Source organism: Gymnogyps californianus, chromosome 17 (genome assembly GCF_018139145.2).
Source record: "Gymnogyps californianus isolate 813 chromosome 17, ASM1813914v2, whole genome shotgun sequence".
NCBI lineage: Eukaryota > Metazoa > Chordata > Aves > Accipitriformes > Cathartidae > Gymnogyps > Gymnogyps californianus.
Window position 1 is genome coordinate 11170498 of NC_059487.1, and position 23312 is coordinate 11193809.

General features: G+C 43.9%; 1 protein-coding gene across 1 annotated transcript in view; it reads right to left on the reverse strand.

Annotated features, from left to right (window-relative positions):
* BMP7 (bone morphogenetic protein 7) overlaps positions 1–23312 on the reverse strand; it is a 46471-nt gene that overhangs the window by 14598 nt on the left and 8561 nt on the right. The window contains exon 2 of the mRNA XM_050907298.1: positions 6785–6977. Within this exon, the coding sequence (XP_050763255.1) occupies positions 6785–6977 (193 nt within the window). The remainder of the gene's footprint in view (positions 1–6784; positions 6978–23312) is intronic.

The window sequence follows — 23312 nt, forward strand, 5'->3', positions numbered from 1 at the left end:
GAGTTGGGGCACGAGGAAGAACATGGACTAGCAAGAGAGACTCAGTGAAAATGAGAGTTAGCAATTCTACAGTAGCAAGAGAGAACAGGAGGTGAAACTCTGCATTTATAAACTATAATGCTATGAGGTCTACACTGCTCGAGGGTAGCCCTCTTACTGAACAGCCCCTGCTTTTGCATCTGTTTTCTTCACTCACTTTCCCCATCCCCCTCGTCAGCTCTGTTATTTCAAGCTGCTGGTTGACAAGTGGTAGTAAACACTAATGAGCACTTCCAAGTGGGATAAAAATAAATGGGAAGAAGGACAGGCAGCAGCAGCGAAGGTGACTCTCGGCAACTTTCATTACATTGCAAGACAAGCTGATTTCTGTGATGTGCTGGCACTCTGGGTTGAGAGCAGACTTGGAGCCCTGGCTCACCTGGCCATGTCCGGGCAGCAGCCAGCCCAGGGCTACTGCCAGCAGGTCCTGCAGTCCCCTGCCTGCGTTCAGGTAATCTGCCAGCCCAAAGAGCACGCCAAGGCTGCCCAGCAGCTGCACTGCTCTAATCCCTACCTGCTAGTTTGAGGAATTACAGATCTAACAGTGTTTTAAACAATAATCGTACTGTGACACCTTGCAACAGACTTCGAATGGTTTTACAAATATGGGTCAACCCTCTTGCTTCCGTTTTAAAGTGGGAAACACTTGAGGCATGGATATGTTAAATGTCTTACTGACTCGGCATGTAAACCACAGCCGCTAAGCCAGGAGCATAATCCTATCCTCTTGACAGATATTCTAGCCCTAGAGGGGCTGTTTGGGTCACAGGCACGGTGCAAGATAGCAAGTTTACTAACAGGCAGCCCAAGGACAGAGCTGGCATGGGGGGATAGGGGCAATTCACATCCAGGTTTGAGCAGGTGGAGGGAGGAGAGGGCAGAAAGGGCATCCTGGGAGGGTGAGAGGAGATCTGGGGTTAGAAGACATCTGTTTGGATTAAAAAACTGCAGTATCCAGATTCCAGTTTGCTTGGTGTCATTGCTTAAAGTCAGCTGCAGCTGTCCAAAGACAAGCTTAGGAAAATATTTTTCAGACTTTCCTACTTTGAGAGGGCCCCAGGATCTCCCTGGGCCTCTCCCTGGCACGTTTGCAACACCCTCTGTACACAGACCTGATGCAGCCCTCCTCCCACACCTTCCCTTCCCCGCGCGTCTGGGACCCCCTGCTTATCCTTCCCTCTCCCTCCCCACTGGTAAAAACCCTCCCCATGCCCCTGGGGAGGAGCTGCCCGCCAAACACAGCCTGGGGTCGCCTCCAGGTGAAGGGATGGCCACAGCAGGAATACAGTTTGCTGGAGGTGGTTTCCAAGGCCTGGTCGGAAATCTGGCTCTGTACTGGTAGTGAAACAGATCTGGGTAAATTTTGTTGAATCTTGGGAAAAATTAAATTCACTTTAAAATCCCAGCAGATTCTTAATTGTGTTTTGTGTGTTTCTAGTAGTCGTGTTCCCTTTCCTACGTAGTGTTTGAGAAGGGTAAGATCTAGGTTTCAAAGACTGATTAAAAGTGGCAATGGGAGTTTGTTACAGAGAGATGCAACATGTTTCCTAAATATGAAGCCTCTTGTAAAAGCAGTGCTGAGAGAAATGAGGTTATATACATCTCTCTGACACTTTATATACAGCTGTTTCTATTCAGCATTGAATCACTGTTCATTAGTGCATCACTTAGCTGAGCAAGAGCCCACTGGGGTATGCAAAACGCCTCCTGCAGCTACTCAAGTGCCTGTGAAAAGTTGTGCCTTGCTAAGTGAGTTCAAGATTTGTCAGAGGTTTTGCAGGCTGCAGTGGCTTTTAGGAATGGTCTGAAAGAGATAACTAGATCCAGCTCTGTTCTTGGAGAGCTACAGGGTTTCCATGCTAAAGTTCCCTTGCTACTTGCTAAGAAATGAGTACAGTTATCAACTGACTTGCAGGTATGTCACAAAAAAAAAAAAAATCAAAGCTATTGTCAGTACCTTTCTAGATGCTGTTAGTACTCACAGATACCGTCACAGTGCTGGGGCACAACGTTAAAACAAACTATACCTTTCTTTGCTGCACCATCCCTAGAACAATCACACTGGTACTTAAAAAGCTCCGAAAAGAAGGCACATCTGCTTCGCGGGTTGGGTGGGCCTAAGCCTTTCTTAGCTACTAGAATTACATGTTTCAACCCACAACATGGAAACAGACTCCAATGAACCAGGAGAAAGGGGTCTGGAGAGGGGCTCAAGTCTGATCTGGGTGCAGAAGTGGTGTAGTTTGAAGCACAAACTAAAGCATTCCAGCTGCAAGTCAAATCCAGGAATGCATCCTGCAAGATCTTATTTTTCTGTAGGGCTGGTAACATGAGCATTCAAATCATTCACTGCCTTTGAAGCCTGTGAAATCCATAATGGCCACAAAGTGAACATGTAGCAACTACATTTCAATTACCAAAGGCTGGTCAAGTACCTGGCTTTATTCTCTCTAGTAACAAAACTCCCATTGACTTCAAAGGGGTTGGGATTTACTCCACAGTGCAAGTGCTGGGTCCAGTGAAATCGGAGATGTAACTCTGGGACGAGGTATTTTAGCTTCTGAAGGTGCGGACAGATGGGCAGGATCAAGCTCCGATGTTGAGGGGAGCTATACAGTCTGCATTTTTTTTCTGCAGCTTCAGGTTAATAAATTGAGGATGATGCCCCAACTGATAATCTGCCCCAGAACTGCATGGGTACTTTTTGAAAATACACAAGTTCCTATTAATTGCAATAGGAGTTAGGTATCCAACCTGCTTATCTACTGTTAGAAATCCCACTACGTACCTGCGTGTGTCTTCAGCACTTAAGTCCCTTTGAAATTCTTGCTTTGGCCATTCCTTACAATAGTGGAGAGTCTGAGGGTAATGGATATTTCTTTTGCAAAGTAGTTCACAAACTATTTCATGATTCCACTGTAAAAGTATCAAAGTTCGTTTTTCTCAGGCTCATATCCATAAGCTTTATTTTGACATGTTCCTTGCGTAGGTGCCTGAGATAAATGACCTTCAACACCTTGTAGCAAGCCTTGTGCCCTGTGATGTGTGCTCCCTAGCACTGGAATCTGCTTTGCTTTCCCACAGCACCCAGGAGGGAGGAGATGGAGGCTTGAGCAGCACCCAGATCCCTGATGGCAACCTTTAGTTCCCACTAGCAGGGTTTGTGACCACAAACAGGGACTTGATGTCCTGCTGCTCAGCACCCTTCTCAAGCCAGTCATTGGCTTTATAAAACTCTTTCCCAGGCTTTTGGGTGAGTGAACCATGAAGACCAAACAGAAGTTGGACATGAGTCACCGGACTTTAAGCTATGCACACGAAAGCTTTGAGACATGTTATATTAGTCAAAACATCAACTGTTTTCACAGTGTTTAAGATATTAGGAACATTTTTGTTCATGAATGTACTTGTTTGCGTAAAGTGAATAACTGATGCTTTGTGCCTAAAGAATGCTGTACGTGCCTTTTTATAAAGGAGGTGTTGCCAGTTTGAAAAGCTTGCCTTGCAATGAATTCATAGATTTGGAAAGGCCAGAAAGAATATTTGATCATTTAGTCTGGTTTCCTATAAGCACCTGTAATAATATCTTCAGTCTGACAAAGATATCATTTCTATTAGTCGAAGTCCAGAGTGGCATCCCGTCTGCTGCAAAGGATGGGGCTGGGCTCTCATTTTTACTGCCAGGGTTGTTAGGCATCTATCTGCCCACGACTGAGCAAGGGGATGGAGGACAGCTTCCACCCTGTGTTCAAATGTTGGTACTATTGAGGGGCAGGATTTCAGAAATAGTCTGCTGTGGGTGCAGCTGTTTGTCTGGAAAGACCTATGCCTGTATTTTTCACCAACAATAAATTGCAGACAAGAGATGTTGCTGGTTAGATACCTGACAACCTGTCTGAACTCGTAAAGCAAGTCGTTAATTGTTGAACTGCTCGTATTTATGGTTTATTTGAACTGAGGGCACACCATCACACCCTCCAAACTGGAGGCTCATCTGAGGTTTAACTGAAAATCAAGCCTTCAGCGTATCCGATGGTCTCTTCACCCTCAAAGGAAAAAAATCTCCAGTCAGCCTCAGCTTGGGCTTTCCAGCTGCATCCCGTGCTGGTTTTGCGGCCCTAGAAGCTGTCCTGATCTCTGCTGTGTGTTGCTGTGTTACAAAGGAGAGACGATGCTGCAGCTGCCTCTGGGGACCCTGGCCCTGAGCTTCTGTGCCTTGGTGCACTTAAACAGGAGATGCACGTGGCGGGGCGGAGGGGGGCACAGGCCTGGAGAATACCTGGTGTTTCAGATCCTGAAAGGCAATTCCAGCAATCTCCTGGGAGATCCCACTGCTCTTGTATCATCGTAAGAGCATAGGGAGAGGGAAAACCATTTGGGTTTTTGTCGGCCATTGTACCTGCAGTGCTCTAGGGAGAGGAATCTACAAAGCCAAATGCGAGCAAAGGTTTTCTTGCCTGCATGGGGGGGAGGGTTTGGCTTTGTTTTGCTCTTGTTGCTAACAACGTCAGATGGGTCTGACTTTCCAGCCTGCTCAGGATGAGACAAACAGCCAAGGAAGCATCAAAGTGAATGGGTGTTTTTTGATCAACGTTGGAGAGAGTTTGTTTTCTTTCTCCACTTGCCCAATGACACACTGACTTGGATGACTGGTCTGTGACAGAGCTGGTTGGAAAATGTCAGTGGAAAAATGCAGAAAAAGAGCAAATATTTTTACAAATGTTAGTGACAATATTTTTACCTTTGGTCAATCCAAACCAACAGGAATATTTTTTCAGGACAAACTGTTCAAAACTCACCATTGCCTGTGCCAAAATGTATGCAAAGGGTGAATATGCATGAACACTCATTAAAAATAGTGTTCTTGTGGTGAATATGATGCAGTAAAATTGCATCTAATCTTGTAGCTGGAACATCTGTATAATTAGCAAGACTCCTCACCTTTTCCAGCCAGCGGTTAATGTATATGCCTGCCCTTTGCGTACATTTTTTCCTTTAGGAATAAGAATTTGTGAAGGAGGCAGTTTGCAGAAACACTTGCTGCTCCACACATAACTATCCCCAGTGGGTACCTTGCAGCCTTCTCTAAACATAATTTTAACAAACCTGTGGTTGTATCATCGTAAAAATTAAGGTAGTAAATGTCATCCGAACTCTGTCAGGCAGATTCCTAGTGGGCACCTACCTCGCTCATCAGGACCTGAAGGAGAACTTCCCTGGCGTCTGATGAGGAAGGACGTTTACGCCAAGAACAGGTTTCTGGCTATTCCCTAATGCCCTGGCACACTGGTTAGGGCCTCTTCATCTGCCAACACATCTCTTGTTTCTGCTCTTCCCAAGACTAAAAGTCATCCCTGCAGGCTTGTACCTAAATAACCTGCTCAAGGAATACAGCAAAGGGAGGCTTCTATCTCTGGAAGGGCCTAAGATGGAATAAACTTAAATGCTTATGGTAAGGCAGACATCTAATGGGTCCTATGCACATTTGTGGCTTGTTGCCTTCTCTAAGAAAGCCTGGTTAAAATGTATAGTTTGAATTATCATTGTTTGATAAAAATAGATTAATATTAGCATAGTCCCCAAACCTTGCAAATAATTGTGGCATTAGAAATGCCAAGAGAACCATGAATTTTGAGCCATAAAATTAGAATTTCAGGTGTGGAAGAAAACACACCAGTGGTTAAATACTTTTACCATACAGCAAAGTTGGTAGACATTCTCACCGTTTAAAAATGTTGATAAGGTTTCCTGTCATATTTCAATTTTTTTCTGCATTTTTATTAGCTCTTATAAAAATATAAAGCCAGAGTCCTGATCACACTGTTTTTTCTTACCCTTTTGGACCTTCCCCTTTTTAAATCCCTAGTGTTCCTCTTTTCATAAACCTAAATTAGGGCTCTAGTATTATTACCCCATATTTAGTAGTCCTAAAGAATAACTTCTGACTAGCATGTGACTGTAAATACTTTTCATGTAAATAAATGCAATCTCACTTTTGGTAGGATTTATATGTAAAACAAATATGTGCAAACAAAACTAAGTGCCTTTGATAAATGGTTTGGGATAGCTGATTAATTGGAACTAAAAACAGATGAGAAAATTGAACATATGTTCTTATTCAAGTTCCCTGGAGGATTTGTCAGGGAGCTTGGCATACATTAATAATTGCTTGGAATGGATTTAATAGCTCATCTTGTAGTTTTGCACATGCGAAACAGTCAATATAAAAAGCATGGTGTCATCTGTCTCTGTTAATTAGGGATCTCGAACGCCGTCGGTAATACAGGCTAGTAATTAAGCTACAATTAGAAAGGAAGCATTCGGATGTGGGTTTGCCACCTCAGGATCCATAAGCAGCAGGAGGAAGAGGGTAGGTCTTCCAGAAATCTTGAAATACTCTGAGTTTATGATCTTTTCCTGCACTAGCACATGGTCAGGCTTGTTGGCTCCTCAGCTACTGAGTGCTCCCAGGGACATGAGCGACAGCGCTGGGGATGCTCCTTAGGGCACGCAGAGGCTTACGGGCACCTTCTCCCAATGCCCTGGGTGGCTGACCACACATGGCAGCTACGTGGCCACTGCATTAGCATTGACTGAGATTTCACTGTACAACCCTGACGCCTAAACCCAGCTCTTCAGACACTTTTGCTGATGGCACCAGTATTTCTGAAAGTATTGGACATAACTCTCTGAAGAAACGTACTGTGCTTGTGCTTTCATCGGGATTTCCCTGTGGGTCACTCACCTTCCCGGGTGCTCCTGGAGTACCTGGTAGACACTAATCTGGAACGTTTCATTATCGAAGCGTTCGCGGATGTAATCCTTATATATCCTGAACTCGGCAGCCGTCACCGCTTCCCCCTCTGGGATTCTGGAGAGATCAAACCTGAACTCTCGGTAGTGGCAGCGCTGATGGTGAAACTCTCTGTCATGCTCCACTGAAACAGAAAAAGAGCCCATTAGCCACCTGCTTTGTTCCCTTTCCCCTCGCCATCAAACAAGCTTGCGAGTTGCCACAACAGAAAAGGGCAAGAATATCTGATTGCAGCATCTCATGCTGTTGTTCAGTTCATTAAAGCACGTAGGAAATACATGACTCTATCTGGGCTATTATAAGCATGTATGTGTTTATCAGACTCTCTTTGAAACAGTTTTACAGCTGGCTGGTACAGGGTGTGGGTGACCGTTGTGTTTTAATGATTTTTGGCAGCTTCGTGCTTGACAAGTGACTCTGGACATTTGCTGCTGATAACGACCAAGCTGCTGTGGGAAGGAGCTGAAAGAAACAGATGGGGCTTTTCAGGAGTGCTGGTTCTTGGCCTGACTCTGCTTCTGAAAATTACACACGCACACACATACCCACACACATATATACAATTCCAGTCCTTGAGGCTTTTCATGCCAGTGACCCACATTCGATGCCAGCTGAATTTATCACAAGCTCACAGCCCCGCTCCAAAGGGTCAAAGCTTTCATTTTAAAGCATCTTTAACGATCAGGGCTGTGAAGCAAATGTTCAAAGCAAGGACCTTCTTCCACCTCCCAGCCCTGACTGTGAAATAACAAGAAGTGCCAGAGTCCTCCCAAGACAGTGTTAGAATGGTGTGTTATCCCACCGAGTGACAGGTCTGCCTGTCTTCTGATGGACAGCTGATGGTCTCGTGTAACACTGCTTGTGGATATTGAAGCTGAGGGTCAGTGTTGTGAGGAAACAAAGTCTTCGAGACCGTCCTCCAGCAATGGTGGGGGGGTGGGGGTCAGTGCCCCATCCCAACACATGAAGTGAAGCACCCTTCTTGGAATAAATTCCAAATTAAATAGACAAGTTGGACAAAGGAAAATGGGGAAACAGAGGTATAAGGGGATGAACTGACTCGCCAGAGGTCACGCCGTCGACATTTTAAGAGCTGAGGTTTGAACCAGGGACTTCCCATATGTCCCAGTCCTGTCGTCTGTCCACTTGACCTCCCTGCAGCTCGACTGCACAATTCAAGTAGTTAGCTCTGAGATTTTCTTGGCAAAGAATGTGTGTCTTTCTACAGGCCTGATTCTCTTCTGGCAGCGGTAAATCCATTGTGTAAATCCATTGACTTAAAAGGAATTACTCCTGAAAAAGAGGAGTTTCAAGCCTGAGTCTGGAACGTGCTATTTAAATTTACAGCGCTGCACGGTACCAATGTATAGCAGCACTCACGAGGGCCTCCCCTGTGGCAGGGACAGAGCGTGGGGAGCCTCTGGGAACCGGGCTGTGTCCAAGTGCTTACACGGAGCGGGTTCAGCGCTGCTTTGCTGGCCGAGATTCAGCAGCTGGCCATGGGCTCTTCCTCCTCTCACACATTACTTCTGCAAGGAGTCCAGGGCTTGCAGTCTGCCACTGTGTGATTGCTGTTCAGGGAAATACTTCAGAGCTCTTATTAATAGCTGGGATTCATCTTAGAGGAGTTTTTTAGGTATGAAACCCCTAAACTTTCCAAGACAAAGGCGATTAAGTTCAGCAAATGGTTTTATAGGTTGAGCAGTCTTAGCGTGCACTGAATGAACAAAGTTATTGTTGCATCTCTAGCTATAACATCTCATACAGCCTCAGGAAGATCACTCAGTCTCTCATATCCTGAAGTGGGGGAATATTGTGAATATTCACCAGTGTTTGGAAAACACTTGGCAGGCTAAGACTGCCCTATAAGTGCTAGCAACACTATTAAATGTGCCTCAATCCCTTTCCTCCAAAGTATTCTCAGCAGAATAAGATATAGAGAGTATGATTTCAGTCTCAAAGGAATTTGTCTGCACCTAAATTATAGAGGGGAGGAAAAAATATTTTAATATGGCATAGCTCCTTTAACCACAACTATAGAAGAATGAATATAATGTTATGTGGTTTTAGTTATATTACGGATAACATCACCAGCAGGGTGTATTATAGAGAGGTCTAGCAGTAGGATGTACGAATATGATTTGCTTCCAAAGACATGGGAAGGCTGAATTTTCAAAGGAAGGTGGGTGCACCTTTTCAGTGCACATGTGATGACAACTACATCGGCCAACACCGGTCTTTAGCTGCACTTCATACACAAAGTCTGACAACAAACACACGAAGATGGAACTTTTTCGGGTGCTGCTAGAGTTCACAGTGATTCCCACTGCAGAGCCCTAGAAAAAATGTGTCATATGAGTATGAAAAATTAACAGCCAGGGTCATAAAATAATGAGCCCCGAAGTTTGAACTTTCCCATGCTTTGCAGATGTTTGGATATAGGGTTTTGGGCTGAGCCATCTTTAGTGTTAAAGCAAACATTCCTGTGGCTATAGTCATTAAGATCATGAAAATATGTGGATATGTAACTGAAGAAAGAATCCCAAGAAACCCTTCAACTCAGTGTTTATTGTTTTTCCCCTTTTTCTTTGCACTCTGGACCTATCTGCTGACCCAGAAGTAACAAATCCTTTCAGAACTAATTTATGAGAAACACTGACCCTGAATCAACATCTGTTAGATGACTGCAGTAAATCTTATTACATAATTAAACACCAAAATCTATGTTAAAATAACGTTAAGGGTCTGACTTGAACTCATAAAAGCAAGACTCTTCATTATGAAGGCTGAAATCCTATCCTTAATTCATGCTGCTGTGCATTGGTATTTGTGAACATATGGTACAGTATATATGATCGTGCACTTTTTGTAGACTCCAGTAATACCTTAAGCACAACAGCACAAGGTAAGCAGGGGAGCGCTCAAGAAATCTGAGTTTCCTGGGTTTGATGGGTGTTAGTCAGACCTTTGACAATACTGCAACTGGGTCGTTTCCAGTTAATTACCTGAGGAGTTTGGGGGGGGGGGGGGGGGGTGGGTGTTTAAAAAAAACGGGGGGGGGCAGTGGTATTTTAAGTGTTCACCGAAACAATCAAGCAAATTGCTGCAGCTCTTTGAATACGACTGTAGCTTCTCCATTAGATCTATAAAATCCATGATCCCTATTGACACAACATACCATAATGAGAACCTTTTAGTCATTCTTGAAGGACTTAATCTCAGCTGTTTGTCAGCCATTATGTGTTAAATGCTCCCTTAAAAGTCATCAAGCAGTATGAATATCTGCTGGGTATACTTAATAGCCCTTCTGCCCAAAGAACTTGAACTCATGTTTGTCCCAGATTCATAGTTCTTACAAATCACTACTAACCAAAGGCTTTTGGTGAATGGTTTTAGCCTGGTTCCTGATTTCAAACATTGGAAATTCCAGCTCAGAAACTGCCACAATTCAAATGCCTTGGCAAGGCGGCTGCTTGGAGAGGAAGCCAAAGCTCTGGATGTGCAATCAAAGGTTGTAAAATACGAAAAGGAAGAACACCCTTGAAAAATAATTCTGCTGTGAAACAGACTGTGTGCCCTAGCTGTGGGAAAACAGTGGATTTCCTCTCCTAAAGAAACAATCCAAAGTCACTCATAGGTGATGCATGTGTAAATGCACCTCTCTCCTCATTTCTAGAAGTGGTCTCCCATTTTGGAGGCACAACCACGGTAGAGAAATTATGACCTAATTTAACACATGGCTCAAGATCTGCTGGTGCAAAATAACTCTTGGGCATGGTGCGTGTGGCAGTTAATCGTAGCTATGGTAGGTGGGGATCACCAGACACTCCCTTTGGCATAGTCCTTTGGGAAAGGAAAGGTCAAGACAATGGGACTTGAGAGCTGTAGGACGGAGGCAGACAACAGATTCATGAGAAAATAAGCAAGACACCAAAAAGTGTGCAGGACAATTAAGGTGATCCAAACAAAACAAGCACATATCTTAGGTTAGTGGTTATCAGTAAATTTGCCACACCTCTGTTGCAAATATGTAAGTAAGCTCAGCATCTTTGAAAGCCTGGCCTTGACTATCTGTCTACAATCTGAATGCTGCACAGACTGCACTCATCCATCTGATACAGATAGGGCTCTGATCTCTCTGAAGTCTTTTGTCTCTCCAAACCGACTCTGTTGTGGCATTGTGGTGATGCAAGAGGAGGCAGGACGGCATAGTTGTGCAACAACAGGGATGGTTAAAAGAAAACATGGTGGATACATGTGCTCAGGTGTGAAGTAGCCAGGTATCAGATCCAAAAATATGGGAAAGCTGGAGATAAAACGCCAACAAATCCCTGGTACTTGTTTTGACATGTGCTAAAGTGTATTCTTTTCAGATACAAAACTTGAAAACATTAAGGTGCAGGGGTGAAAAAGTGTAGTTACAGCTAGAACTCGCAGCAATACAATTGGAACCAGCACCAAAAAAGTAATGTTGGACAGAAAGTCTTGTGATCCTGGTTTAACACCCCAGGGTACCCAAACTTTTAAAGCAAATGACATATCAGCATTAAGCTGGGAAACTTGAACTGATCCCACGTTTAGTTGTTTTCACAAAAAAGTATGTTGAGACTAGAAATAAGAGCCCCAACTATTTTCAGCTACTTTGTGAATCACTACCGGTAAGTGAAAAGCCGACCTGAGCTAATTCTGTAAACACTGGCTGGACCACTGGTTTTGTAATACGGATCGATGGTAGGCAAGGCATGACACATGACAGCAAAGATTATGTTGAGACATAGCTTGCAGTAGTTATTATTTCTCTCTATACATACTGAAGAAACCATACCATTTTAGCCTTAGTACCGAGCGCAGTAGCACAATGTCAATCACTAATTCCATGTGTCAAGCAAAGAATCAGTGAATCGCAGCAATAATTTTCCAAGAATGACTGTGTTAAAAAATAATTATTACAGAAGCGTGAAAGAGCTAATCCAAACCTGAGGGAAGTCAATAGGAATATTTCCACTAATTTCAATGGATTTCACAGGAGGCCTTACTTTTGCCAATCTACCTACCTAAGTATTTTTATGCTCTTGTTTTCTGAAGATGTAAAAAATCTCTTTTTCACAACCAAAGTAAACACCAGATGAATAGGTTCTGTGCTCAGGCTGCCAAACTGGAAAAGCTTCGGTAATTCCATACCTCCTCCTCCCTGGCACATTTGGGTGATGCACTTGGAATATATTTTGAATATTTAAACAAGTAAAAACTTAAGTTTTCCTGTTAACACTTTCACCTGATAATATGTTAATAGTTTTTATGAGGCACTTTAAGAGTAGTTGTCTCATTTATTGTAGTACTCACAACAATTAGACTGCTACTTTTTTCTCATTTACAATGAAAAAAAGCACCAAAAGGAATGTGCAGTAGGGTGTCTGTAACTTCTTTACTCCCCAAAAAGGCCAGAAGGGATTTGTAAAGGACTTTAATCTCAAATAGATTAAAGGTCCTGAATTCCTGAGACTGAAAGATAAGTCAAAGGAAAATAGATTCCAAAAGACAACACCCCCTCGCCTCAGCCTCTCAGCCAGGCAGGAGACTCGGCTGCAGAGCCATCAGCAGTTGCCTAAGAAACTCCTCAGAGATTTGGATGCCAAAAAAAATCTATCACACTCTGGCATCAAGGTCTAACAGGTTTTCAGCGTCTACCTGTGCCTGCCTGGCCCTAGGGACTGAAGAAGTCATGTAGGTGAGTTTAGTGGGTAGAAAAGTCTTTATCTGCTTTCCCTCTGATAGCTGCAGAGCTACAGAAAATGAGCACTATTTCTTCAGTGATGGCTGAGGGCTGGCTGGCTTGTCCAGTGAGCCAGTGGATTGACTTTAGCCTTAGTGTTTTCATGAAAAGGCAAACTACGCTTTGAGTTATACTGTTTTCATCCAGCAGTGCAAAATCTTGTTTGAATTTTCCAAGAAAATTTACCTTTAATTCCTTCCATCACAACCCCTTGAGATCGAAGCCAAAACTTCAGAAACTCTCTTGCATCGTTTCAGTGTAGGGCACGAGATTCCTAGAAACCAGCTGCCCTGGGACCACCAGCTCCGCCTGGGGTCCGCGAGCATTTTCAGCCCATGTACGTTACTGCTTTCAAAGGGAAGGTCCACTCCTATCTACTGCTTTACCCAGCTGTCTCCCTTGGGAAATGGATTCAACTGGAAAATAATTTTCCCTTCCCCAGATGAGTTTTGCGGTGGATCCCGTCCTCACCCAGCTCACCACGGTGCCCCAAGGACAGCGGTGGCAGGAGGAGGACCGGGGACCTCCCAGCACAGCAGGAGGGAGGGCAGGGCCACCCCTTGGACTCTGGGCTTGCAGCGGTTGTGAAACTGTGCTGTAAATTTTCAGGATGCCAAATTTGAGACCTCTTGATGGGATTCTAATTAACAGGCATTAAATGTTCCCTCTATAAATTGCGCTTCTTTGTCTCTAAATTGGTGGATAAAACCATGTCACTTATGAAATATAGGCCTTTTCTCCTTATGTTAGTGAGGTTCAAGAGGGAGGAAACCAATTAGGGGAAGGATCCAGCGGTCTTCGCAGCTGAAAGAGCCTACTGGGCTCAGCGGGATTCCCGATTGAGCAAGAAGTGCAAGGTCAGTCCTTATATTTTTCTGAGGAAAAGGGGGAGTATAATAAAGATTGCAATAATGTCATGCCAGGCCGCGGTCTGCTAAGGCACATGTTTCCCTCCTCATTGTGCTTGACAGCAAGAGTTACAGGGGCAGTGGCAGTAAATTTATAATGGCAAGAATTTGGGAATGCGAAGTTCTGTGATTGGTTTTCATTTGCTTTATCCTCTCGGCTACAAGATTTACATGCTGACATTAGGCAGCTAAAGCAGCAGTTAAAGAAATATTTGAAGAAATAGTTAAAGAATATAAATTGGGAGTCCTATAAATGGAGTAGAGCAAATGTCCTGGGTTGTCTGATGGGATTTTTTTTTTTTTTTTTTAAGAGTGATAAAAACAGTATTTGGAGGGCTTTTTTACATTGGATAGTTGCAGCTCTCCAACTCATCTAAAAGCTACTGCAGGTTTTTGGAGAAACCTAAGGAAAAACAAATGCACCCTTGATTTTGGTCTGTGAGATGACCTTACTAGAAAAATAGTCTGTGGTTTTTCTATAACTCATTAATGCATCCCATCGCCAGGGACTGCTGCCATCCTGACACTTCTAAAAACACAATCTGTCCTTCAGCCACAGGCTCAGGACCCCCAGGCATTTGGGGAGGTCTGGGCTCATCTGCCAAAGCCCTGTCCTGATGGTCTTGTCCCCATCTACCCTTTGCAGAAGGGGCTGCTCTGAGCCAAGGCAGCGCTCAGCAGAAGGGAACCTGCACCCAGATGCTCGGTGTTCATGTACCCATTTTACAGCCGGGTAAATGGAGGTGAAGGTGATAAGCTATTTCTTGCATGGTAAATTCAGTGTGTGGCGGGGCAAAGTCCTGCCCCGTCCATGGGTGGAAAGCAAGACTAATGCATTAATTTCAAATAAGATGAGAACCAGGCTCCATAAATCCTGATCGCCAACCCCAGAGGTTAGAAACAGGGGGGTTTGAAATTCTTTAGTGCTCACTCTGCAAAGCGATCTGGGGTAAGCATTTCTGCTTCGAAAGGGGGGGAAAAAAGCCCTCTGGAGTTAATATTCTTCCCTTAGCCATCACTTCATTTTTTCAGCTTTCAGCATGAAGGTGGTGTTGCCAGCAAGACCACCTAGCCACAAACCCAGCAGGGAGCTTCCAAAATTCTTCTGAACACTGACTCCTTGTTATAAATTGAAAAGTGGTAATAGCAACAGTGCATATCACATATGTGCCAGGCTTCGGGCCTGGGAAGGAGCGCTCTCCCTACTGCTGAACACAACTTGGAAAGATCCTTTCAGTCCACACATGTATCAGCATTAGCCATTTCTTTGTCAACAAATCCCTTAATACGTACCCTTTCTATCATGTACAGATGTCCAAAAATAATGGAATACTGTACTACAAGATTAAACACTTTAATGTCAGCATATGTGTTGCATGATTCTGAACAATGGTATCATTGTGCGTGTACAAACAGCGGGTTGAAGGAAGATGGGTTTAATTATCTCCAAAGCAGCAGCAAGTTCTTCCTAAGTTAAACTTCAGCTAGCAAGGACTGCTCAGGGCAGAAATTGGTATTTCTCTAACAAAATGCCTGGGCCCTTTCTGATGTTCTTCCAGTGTTAGGGTTCAGGCAGGGCTTCAGAGCGCGATGCGGAGCCACCTGCTTCCCTGGCAGCCATGCCGCCAAGGAACATGGCGGGGGTGAGAGGATGCTGTGAGCCACCACATCCTCTCGCCCCATGTGTCACCCAGGAGTCACTTAAGTTAAAATTCCTTAGGATGGTAGATGGCAAAGAGGAAACATAGTAATTGGGAGGGAAAGGATAGAGAGAAGCGTGCATGCTGTCTTTTGCATTTGCAGACATTCCCCTGCCAGGATTTCTTCGCAGGCACTTTAAGGCAATGCTGGATGGTAAAACTATTTCTCCTTAAAGAACATCCATGAAATATCTGGGCAGGTTATGCACAGGTAATCCATTTTCTCTTCTGAGTGTGCCCTGATTGGTACCCATTTACGCTGTGGTTTCTCTGCTGAAATCAGAGCCAGACTAGATGAAAGGTATTGTGAAAAACTTCCACGTGGGACTGCTCTGTGAACACGAAACTCTCCTAATAGTAAACAGACCGATCATGGTGTGAATCCTGATGCTGAGTTTGCAGTGTCTGTATGTGTATCTGCGTAAAACAAAGTTAAATATGCAGGGAAGAGTTGTGTTTTTTCAGAATACCTTATTCACAGCCTTAACATGTGAAACACGGCAGCACATAGTGCTGCAATCCATCTGCAGCTGCTGTAACGCACTTAGGATTGCTGTGGGATTTGGGGTGTGTGAGGGAATGGAGAAATGGGGGGATGACAGGGGAAAGAAAGAAATGGGAGTTCGTGAAGTTGTTCCTTTAGACAGACTCCCTGTCTTTCTACCTTCATCTTCCAGGAATCCAATATAAGGAAATCTCCTGCAGGGCCTCCCTCATCAGCCTCTCAAATCTTGTTTCTCTTCCCCCCTTCACTGGGAAGGGGAGACCCAGGACAGTGCTGACGTGGGGATTTGCCCCCAGCAGCTCTCCCTTTCTCAGCACCTTGGGGGTGGCGTTTTTCTGGAGAGACAGAGAGGCAAGCTGGGGACTGTGGTGATGCTGCAAAACGTGGCTCCTCCCATGTCCTCCCAACTGGCCAGCATTGTGGCCATCACAAAATGTCTTAAGCTCTCATGCCATCAGCGGGAGCAGGGTTAACTGAGGCTGGTATCTACCCTCGACAGACTGCACCACCGACAGATTGGGGCTGTTGCGTGTCTCTGTGTATCTGAAAGATGGGGATGCACCTGGACAGCAGCTCCGAGCCAAGGACTCCTGCAGCGCCCTGCAGGGACCATGGGCTGCACAGGGCGGGCTAAGGCAGCTGCAAAGCTTCTTGCCCACCAAAGGCAATCTTAGCTCTTCTCTACACCCTCCTCTGGAAATGTCCCTGTAGTCAAACTGAGCAGTGAGCAAAGTGACAGCCAGAAGCTCATCATTACTCCTGCTTTTTTTTCTCTGTCTGCACCGTAACGCATAGCATGGAATAACAGAGCCTAAGAGCAGAGGTGTGCTGCTGTCTAGTAATACATCCCCTAATGTAACCCTAAATCCTCTGGATGCAGCTGTGGGAGGTATGTGAAGAGGCAGGAATACATTTTTCTTTCCCTCTTTGAACAGAGATGACTGCTACATTACACTGCTCGCTCTCTCTTTTTGTAATTCGGAGGACAGCAAGACTGCTTTCCTGGTGCTGTGAAATCAGTGAGTTGTATCTGGTAAGGCCAACTTCACGGGGAAGCTGTGCCAGCGTTAGGTGTGAACTCCAAGTCAGACATTTTGCCAGTGCATGCAAGGGTCACAGAGGTAGTGGCAGCCTGGGGAGGAGGCGGAGGAATCACAGATGAGGGTCGGGATGGTGGAGACTGAGGTGGCAGCCACAGCACAGAAAAGGGTAGTACTGGTCTAGAGGAGAAATCAGGGTGATGGGTGTCTCAAGGGGGAGGACATTGCAGAGCACAAAGAGGGAGAAAAGTTAGTGACAATATGGTTCATTGAGAAAATAATCCCCCAGTCCAACCAGCAGACAAATGGGGCCCAGGGTGCTTCCTGCAACCTGCTCTGAGGCTGGAGGCCCCTCAGAAAATCACTGATGCAAAAACCAGCAGCCTGCCCTGTCTGCTTGTACACACAGCATTGAGCCAATGGAAACACATCCCCAGGCCCAAGGAGAGACAAGTGGCTGAACAGATCTGGTCAGAAATAAGATGTATTCAGTCAGGGAAGATAAGAGGCAGCACGAGAGACTCCTACAGGGAAACCTACAATGGGCTATTTGGGATGAAATGCAAATTTTGGAATAAAAAGATCCAGGTCGTTCTTGAAAGCTTCCAAGTGTGAAACAGTTCTCCAGCTTGGACCAAGTTTCAGATCAGGGGAAAGGCAAGAAAGTTTCCCTGAAGTGTTTTTAGCCAGCTCTAACCTAACCTCAGGTAAAGGAAGACAGCCCACTAGTGACTGGTAGCCTGGACGGGTACTCATCCTTGGAGGGTGAGGGCAGCAGCACTGCAAGCTTCCCTGCTCTTCTGAGGGTGTCTGCTCATACCCCGATGTCTGTACAAGGGGAAGGACTAAGCATCTCTGCAGGAAGCCGAGAGCCTGCAGCACAGGCACCTTGATCTGCAAGAAGGCATGTGCAGAGGACATGCAAAGAAAAAACAAAGTTTGATATAGTAACTCTTCGATGCAATGATTTGATCATGCAGAGATGCGACAGCATCTAATTATGCTCTTGCGTTGCAGTAACTGCACTGGGGCAAACTAAGGCGGCTTCAAATGTATTTGATAAATTAGATACTGTTCATAATAAACAGCCTGAGTCAGTAATCTTGGGAAGGTCACTGCCCAAGCATCTCTGATGTGTTTACACAAAACAGACAGAAACGGCTAAACGTACCACTAATGCCCTGGAGAGCGTGTTCATCCACGTTTGCAAGGCCAGAATCCTCTGCCTTACGCTGGGCCAGTGAGAGAGGATATTGCCTACCAACTTAGTTTCAATTTTTTCCAGATCTTCCTTCCAGACCATGAAGAACTTTATGAAAGTTGTGCTCATAAACTGATGCTTTTCAAGATTATGTGCTGCTAATTATCTTCCACTACATGATTTTTTCAAGTTGCCTTCTGTTCCTTATTACTATTGGTGTATTATTATATAGCATAAAGTTACTTAACACAGCAAAAGATTCCACAACATTGGCAAAACTGATATAGAAAGAAGGACTGGATTCTGGACTGGTACAGCTGGTTTAAGGTATTTTAGAAGTAAATGAAATCAAATGAGAATTTATAATCCTTCCTGAGGTCTGGATTCCATCAGACTAAACTCATTAGGCATTAAGGTGCAGGTGCAGCTAAATAAAGGATTGTTCTGCTTTCCTTAATACCATAGATTCACATCTTGAGTTCAAAATAAAAGTCTCTTAAAAGCACATGTATATATTGTGCATCTACTGGCAACACTTGAAAGAGAAAGTTCAGCTGATGGAATCTTCAAATGCCTCATTTTTGTAAAGGAATATGCCTGTTTCTGCACCGGCTGTGCTAAGGGACATGAGTGGAGAAGTGACTGTACCTTGGCCTCTTAAGGCTTATTCATTTCATTTGCATTAGACTTCCTTTCATCTACTGAACAGCTGCCCAAATAAATAACATAAATCTAATTAATCCTCCTTTAATATTGTATTGCCACAACAATACCAGCATCCCCCCAAATATTCCAGAGTGTGGGTCTACACCTGCACAGCCTCTCTGGGAGGAACACAGCAGGAGTCGCAGGCGCAGGGAATCGAGCCTTTTTTGCGGCTTACTGTGGTAAAAGGGAAATAATTCAAGAACCAGTTTTCCAGGTTTGAAACGATATGACTTGCTGGATTTCTCAGCTGAAATCCCCGATTCTGGTTTTGTTGAGAAAGTAGTTTGTGGGATATTACAAAATAGCCAGTCGATATCAGACATGCGGCCATTAGATAAGAATCTCAGCCTTTGATTGTAATCAGCAAAATTTCAACTTGGAATGTATACACTCCGAGCTGTGCCATAAGACCACAATCGGCTGGACCTTTTGAGCTTGTCTATGCAATAACAAACATCTGCGCCTTTCTCCGTCAGGCAAGTGCTGGGAGATTAGGGGGCAACAAACTATTCAGGGGAAAGGTCCATCTGCCCTGGAGGGGAAATCCCTGCAAAAGCAGAGCTCGTCTTGCATCCTTACTGTTACATCTGTTGCATATTTTTCAGGTGTTCTGTATGTGGGAGGTCCAGTGATATTAACACAGTTTATAAGCCAGGATTATTAGATAGAAATACAGTGTTTGGAGGGATGGGAGGAAACGTTTTGGAAAATAATGATTAGAGACTTCAATTACTGCTTAAAAAGATACTCCAGAATGCCCTTCCTCGTGAAAGTGGGACTTCATGACCTATTTCACATTTTTCTTTGAGATCATCATGTTTCCTCTGTGCTGCCAAGATAGCTGAGATCAGGTGGGGCACTGAGCACAGCCTCCTGCGTTCGAGACACGGGAACTGGAGAGGAGGTCATTGCCCAGCAGTGATCCTCGCTGCCAACTGCCGCACATCCACTTGCTGTCCTTTCGCCCGTGATGGGACTCGTAGCTTATGCGTACGATCTTTCTGCTTTCTAGGAATGTCTGCTGTGCAACACATTTATTTTTATGGAGAAACAGGCAGGGGACTGTTTATTCTTTTAATAACTTAGTATATGGGCCTGAGAACTATCAATATTAAAGATCTGTAAGTTGATGATATCCACATATATTTCTGTTGGTAGACGTAAAATGGTAGTGTCTTAGAGCGATGGCAAGTTTAAACTATTATTTCAGAAATGTCCTCAGGAAGACACATATATATATATATATGCATTTATAGAGTGTGTGCATGTGTCTGTCCCCTTTACATTTTAAATGTTGGTGGCCAATGCCCCAGGCATAACAGCATCTGAAGGTTAGGAGAAGATTTCTTTTCAGTTTAATTCCCACCCACGATCCCTATTATACAAGAGGAATTTTTTTTTGATACAAGATAAGCCCATCAGTGACATTAGCAGCACCTAGCCCTGCATACCACACTGCGGATTGCAGGGCTGGATTCCTGACACTGAGCCTCTCGCTAGGGTTGGGCCATCCAGGCCTCCTGAGTCAGCCCCTAACAACAGCATTTTCTGTTTTGTTTTGGTTTTTGTGTGTCTTCAAATGCAATTTTGCAATTGCAGTTCTGGGGTAAAAGATCAGCTGTTGTAATATACCCTCGTGTCCTCACATCGGTTTGGTATGAATGAAGGGAACGCAGTTCACGTCCTGTTGCGTGCAACTGTTAAAAATAGCACAGAAATGAGAGTATGGCGTTTATGAAAGTGTCTCTCAAGGAGCAGGAATTATAGATCGTTCTTCTCCAGCTCGGTCTCTTGCCTACCAGTCACTACTCTCTTGTTGGACTACAACTGCCAATATGGGGAGGAAAGACGTTCAGCGTATTAGACACACTGACTTAGATTTTTCTCCTGCTCTGTAATATTTTCAGTGCAACAGCTCTCATCTCACAGTTGTGGACTAATGAGCAAAATGACAGTTACTGTTTTCTAAAAAAATATTTGGGGTTTGCTTCAACACGTTTCTGCATCATTCTGGATTCTTTCATGTATTTCTGTATTCCCTGCGTCAGGTTTTAATGTAGCGTAACGGTCCGAGATTTCTGTGGAGATGGAGTCTAATATTCTTGTAATTTGATTATAATGCATGCCACTGAGTTGCAGGAACTATTGTATTCAGAGGTCAAAGTTGTGTTCACACCAATGAGAGAAGTTTTATACCACATGTCTGATTTGCTTCTCCTTTTCACCTGTCTCGGGAGACAAATGATTCATCACATAGTGCTGAAATATCTTCATCTTCTGATTTGGGCCAAGATTTAAAAGAGTGGTTACTCAAAAGCTTCTTTTTGAGTTGAAGAGAAAGATCTGTGCTGAATGATTCTTTTTCAGCTCTGCTCTTCTGCAGTTTATTACAAGTATATTTGTGTAATTAGGGGGCCCAGTAGTAATGTTGTTAAAATACAAGTGAGCACATTTATTGTTTCCTCCAAAAGGAAACAACCAATCTCCAGCAGTTCTGGTTTTTCCCTGTCTCAACTGAACATTTACTGCTTTATGTAGCTAGCAGATTGTGAGGCTAAAGTTACTTCTTTTTTTTCCTTTCTATTTCTTTTTGTTAAAAAGAGAAAAAAAATCCCCTCCTTTCTCTTAACAAATGCTGGATTTTTTAAGGATACGGTCAGATAGGGGAACTTAAACTCAGCATGATGTTTATAGTGCCACACAAGCTTCAGGAAAAGTGATGTGCAGTACTCTTAATTAACATCTGAAAAGTCCCTGTGGGATTATAATTACTGCACGGGAATAAACAAATAAAAGTAGCAAGATTAAAATGTTCAGAATATTTTTAGTGATAGAAGCAATTAAGTTTTAACCTTGAGAACCAGGGGAGGAGCAGCTTGCTAGCATCGAGCACGCGGGTAGAACAGATACAATTAGGATTTGATTCCTGTTAGTGGCGAATGATTGTCATTCATGGCATTATAGATACTTGGCTGATGCAAATAAATTGTTGTATCAATATTGATACAAATTTATTTGAACACTACTAAATTGTAAGCACCAGAATTCAGATTTTCTCAATTACACCGATTTTTAATCTTCCATTTAAATTATAAACCTGAACTTGCTTTCCCTCGGGGTGCCGAAGGACTCATTAAAGTCAATGGGCGTTTCAGGTACACAAGCAGGGAAATACTGCCAGCCCTGTTCCTAATCCTTGCTCAGTAAGAAACCTGTCTCTCCATCGGAATTGTAACTCCCAACTACTGATGCTGTATTATTTTATAAGCATCTTTTAGTAGTTCTCCCAGGGTTCTTCTGGTCTCTTTTAAAAAGTTTTACTGCCACTGTGCTGTGGGAGGAACAATCGGTAAAATCGGAGGACCGAGGCAGCCCCACCGGTGCCAACGGAACGAGGTGACTGAAGGCAGGATTTGGCCCAGTGGCTCTAGTAACAGAGTCAAAGCTCGACCTGATTTACAGCCCCCCAAACTTGGTACCAACACTGTGCCAGCTCCTCAGATGGTGTCAAGTGTGGTGACTTCACTGCCGGGGTGGCCTTGTGCCAGGTTGCTCCAGCTGAGGATATTGCCTGGTGACATCAGTGGGTTTGCGTGGAGGTGTCATCCAGACCAGCATCGCACGTTGGGAGGTTGCAACCTAACGAGAGGAAACTTTTTGCTCCTTTGAAAGGCAGTTGTGCACAACAGGCAAAACTTTAAAAAATGATGTGCTGCGAGATTATCAGCCTGATCAGCACAATAGTGTTCCCTCATCATAAAGAGCCTAAGAAGGCACTTGCTCGTTTTAATTATTATTTAGAGGGAAGCAGTGCCTTCCCTCTCCCTCTCCCCCTCTTTTTTTTTTTTTAAAGGAAGGTAGCTTTTAAGAGCTTGCCATGAAGATCTAAGTTAAAGGATTTTCTCTGCTACAAAGCCTGCATAGTTTCCCAGGCCAGGTGGACCCGATAGCACTGACTGCATGCTGAAAAATCTCATCCCCACCCTTCAGGCACTTTAATTGTAAGCCTTTCCAGATACACTGGATAAACACTGTCAAAATGAACCTGAAAGGGTTGTTGTTGTTGGTTTAGCTGTTAAATAATTATGAGTTTGTCTGTCTAATTACAACACAATCTTGTTTAAACTTGGATGACTATTTGCAGTATCTTTTAAATGAGGCGGAATCAGAAACAGTGACAAACAGTTTACAATTCTTCTACTTTAAGGCAAGGAAAAAAGAATTTTTACTCCTGTAAAATTTAATTCAACCTGACAACAAAAGAGTCTAACTTGGAAGCTACTGCGGTAGGATAAAGATGATAAAGAATAGCGTGGGACCTCCGAGATGCAACAGAAACTTAATACTCTACGGATAAAATTTTTCAAACAGTTTAGAAATAGTTTAAGGTAATTTACGGGAAGACTTGAGTGACAGAGCACATTACTTGAAGTGCCTTTCCTTCACTAGGCACTTTCTAAATTCTTTCTCTTTCATTTCTTTACTCTCAGGAGACTTTTAAATCCAGTGAACCAAAACAACACTTTGTTTGTTGGTATAGCGCCGGGCTGGCACAGATGGCAGACATTGCACCTGTTCCAATAAAATGGGAAAACTGAGAGATAAACCATAGCACTCATTAAGA